Source organism: Sinocyclocheilus anshuiensis, unplaced genomic scaffold (genome assembly GCF_001515605.1).
Source record: "Sinocyclocheilus anshuiensis isolate Anshui unplaced genomic scaffold, SAMN03320099.WGS_v1.1 scaffold533, whole genome shotgun sequence".
NCBI classification, from domain to species: Eukaryota; Metazoa; Chordata; class Actinopteri; order Cypriniformes; family Cyprinidae; genus Sinocyclocheilus; species Sinocyclocheilus anshuiensis.
Window position 1 is genome coordinate 47041 of NW_015539846.1, and position 2284 is coordinate 49324.

At 33.0% G+C, this 2284-nt stretch overlaps 1 protein-coding gene across 1 annotated transcript in view; it reads left to right on the forward strand.

Moving 5' to 3' along the window:
• Nucleotides 1–434: 434 nt before the first annotated feature.
• Nucleotides 435–2284, forward strand: part of LOC107684569 (ATP-sensitive inward rectifier potassium channel 10-like) — a 5216-nt gene continuing 3366 nt past the window's right edge. Inside the window, exons 1-2 of the mRNA XM_016480858.1 lie at nucleotides 435–774; nucleotides 1702–1913. Coding sequence (XP_016336344.1) covers nucleotides 435–774; nucleotides 1702–1913 — 552 coding nt within the window. The remainder of the gene's footprint in view (nucleotides 775–1701; nucleotides 1914–2284) is intronic.

The following is a 2284-nucleotide window of genomic DNA, read 5'->3' on the forward strand; positions in this document are numbered from 1 at the left end:
GGGTTTATTCATAGACAAATGGTGAAAATATTTTCTGAGTATTTTCTGATTTATGGAGAGATAAAACGAGAAATCCAAAATCCCCTCAGTAAAAACTCTAATATGTCAACTCTAATATGTTCAGATTTCTGTTCTGGAAATGTATGGAAATGTGTGCATATTTAATTAGATAATGTATCATTTGCATATTTAAACTTACCATACAAAAAAAAAATGTTTGCAAATTTTACTGCAATCAAATCAACTGGGCAAGTATGATGATATTGATTAGTTACGTTTTTTACCCTATTCACCTGTGGTATCTTACCTTAAAGTAAAAACAAATGAATGCAGTGCTTTGGATTAAAGCATCTGCGAAATGCATAAATATAACTTCACTGTTTTGTGTCATGAGCATCAACCACATTGTCTTTCGCCGCTTGTTTCTCCTCTAGATGACGTCGGCCACACCCCTTTCTTCTAACGACCCCACCCCTCAGAAGGTGTGCCACTCTCACACGCAGACAGACGTCCTAAAGCCTCTGCTCGGGGGGGTGGGGCATGGGAGTCAGGTGGCGCACCGGAGGCGGGTGCTATCCAAGGATGGGCGGAGCAACGTCCGCATCGAGCACGTGAGTGGGCGTGGCACTTTGTACCTGCGTGACCCCTGGACCACCTTTGTGGACATGCAGTGGAGGTACAAACTGGTTCTGTTCAGCGCCACGTTTGTGGGAACCTGGTTTACCTTTGGACTGCTGTGGTACCTGCTGGCTTTGGTGCATGGAGACCTGCTCGGTAAGAGCTGGAAGCAGAGTTAAAATCAACATAAAATGACTTTCTTAATTCATGTTCTGGACTTATTGTGAATGATTCTTGCATGACACTCTTATTTTATTATAACTAGTATACTATTATAGTTTTTATTAATAACTGAAATTATTTTTTATTTTTATATTTTCATTTTAGTTAAAGTTTTAGTAATTTTGTTGTGTTTTTGTCTTTTTTTTTTTGTTTTTTATTAAGTTTATATAGTTTTTGTCATTTTTGTGTTTTTTAATTTTTAGTTATTTTAGTACTTCAAGTTGATGAGAAATGACAGATGTTGCCTTGGTAACTAGCTGATACAAAATAAGTAAATTTTTGTATATTATTTCAGTTAAAATGTATTTTATTTCAAGTAACAACAATTTTATTTTTTATAGTTTTAGTTAACAATAATAGCCCTGATATTCCATACATGTTTTTATAAAGAAATAATGTTTATTTTGACCTAATCTTTCATCAAAATCTAAATGATTTTTCTCACTTTTATTACTTCTAACAAATGTTAGGAGACCAGGTTAATACTTAAATGAAACAAATGACAACTCCATTAAGTCTCCTGAGTTTTAAAAGCGAAATCTCTGATCAAAAGAATGTTTCCTCAGAATGGAGGCAAGATGCATATAAATGAAAAATAAAGGACAAAACAATGTAAATATAAGTAAATATGAAATAATTAAAATTAATAATGAAATTATTAAATGATGATGTATTCAATAATTAAATGAAATAATAAATAATTAAATAAAATATTTTTGCTACATCTAAAGATTATTATAAAGATTATATTATCTGTGATACAGTAAGCCACAGTCCATCCAATAAAATAAAACCCCTATTACATCCATGTGCTTGTTTGTATGCAGCAGTTTGTGTCTGATGTTTGTGTTTCTTCCGTAGAGTTTGATCCTCCAGCAAACCACAGTGTGTGTGTGATGCAGATGCAAACGCTGACCGCAGCCTTTCTCTTCTCGCTGGAGACTCAGACCACCATCGGATATGGATACCGCTGCATCACGGAGGAATGTCCGTCTGCCATTGTCCTGCTCATCATCCAGCTCCTCATCACCACCGCCATGGAGATCTTCATCACCGGAACCTTCCTCGCCAAGGTGCGCATTCATTTACTCACCTGAACACAGAAAACATGCAGGTCACATTTTACTACAAAACAAAACAAAACAACATTTTTTAATAAAAATAAAATGTGCATTATAGTAACATATACATAATATTATACATATAAATATTAACCCAGAAAACATGCAGGTCATATTTTACTGCAAAACAAAACAACACAAAACAAAACGTTTTTATAAAAATAAAATGTGCATTAAAGTAACATATACATAATATAAAAAAATTTAATAAAATAATAAAATTTTTTGAATATAAATAAATAAAATGTACATTAAAGTAGCATATACATACATACAAATATTAACCCAGAAAACAGGTCACAAAACAAATAAATAAAATAAAA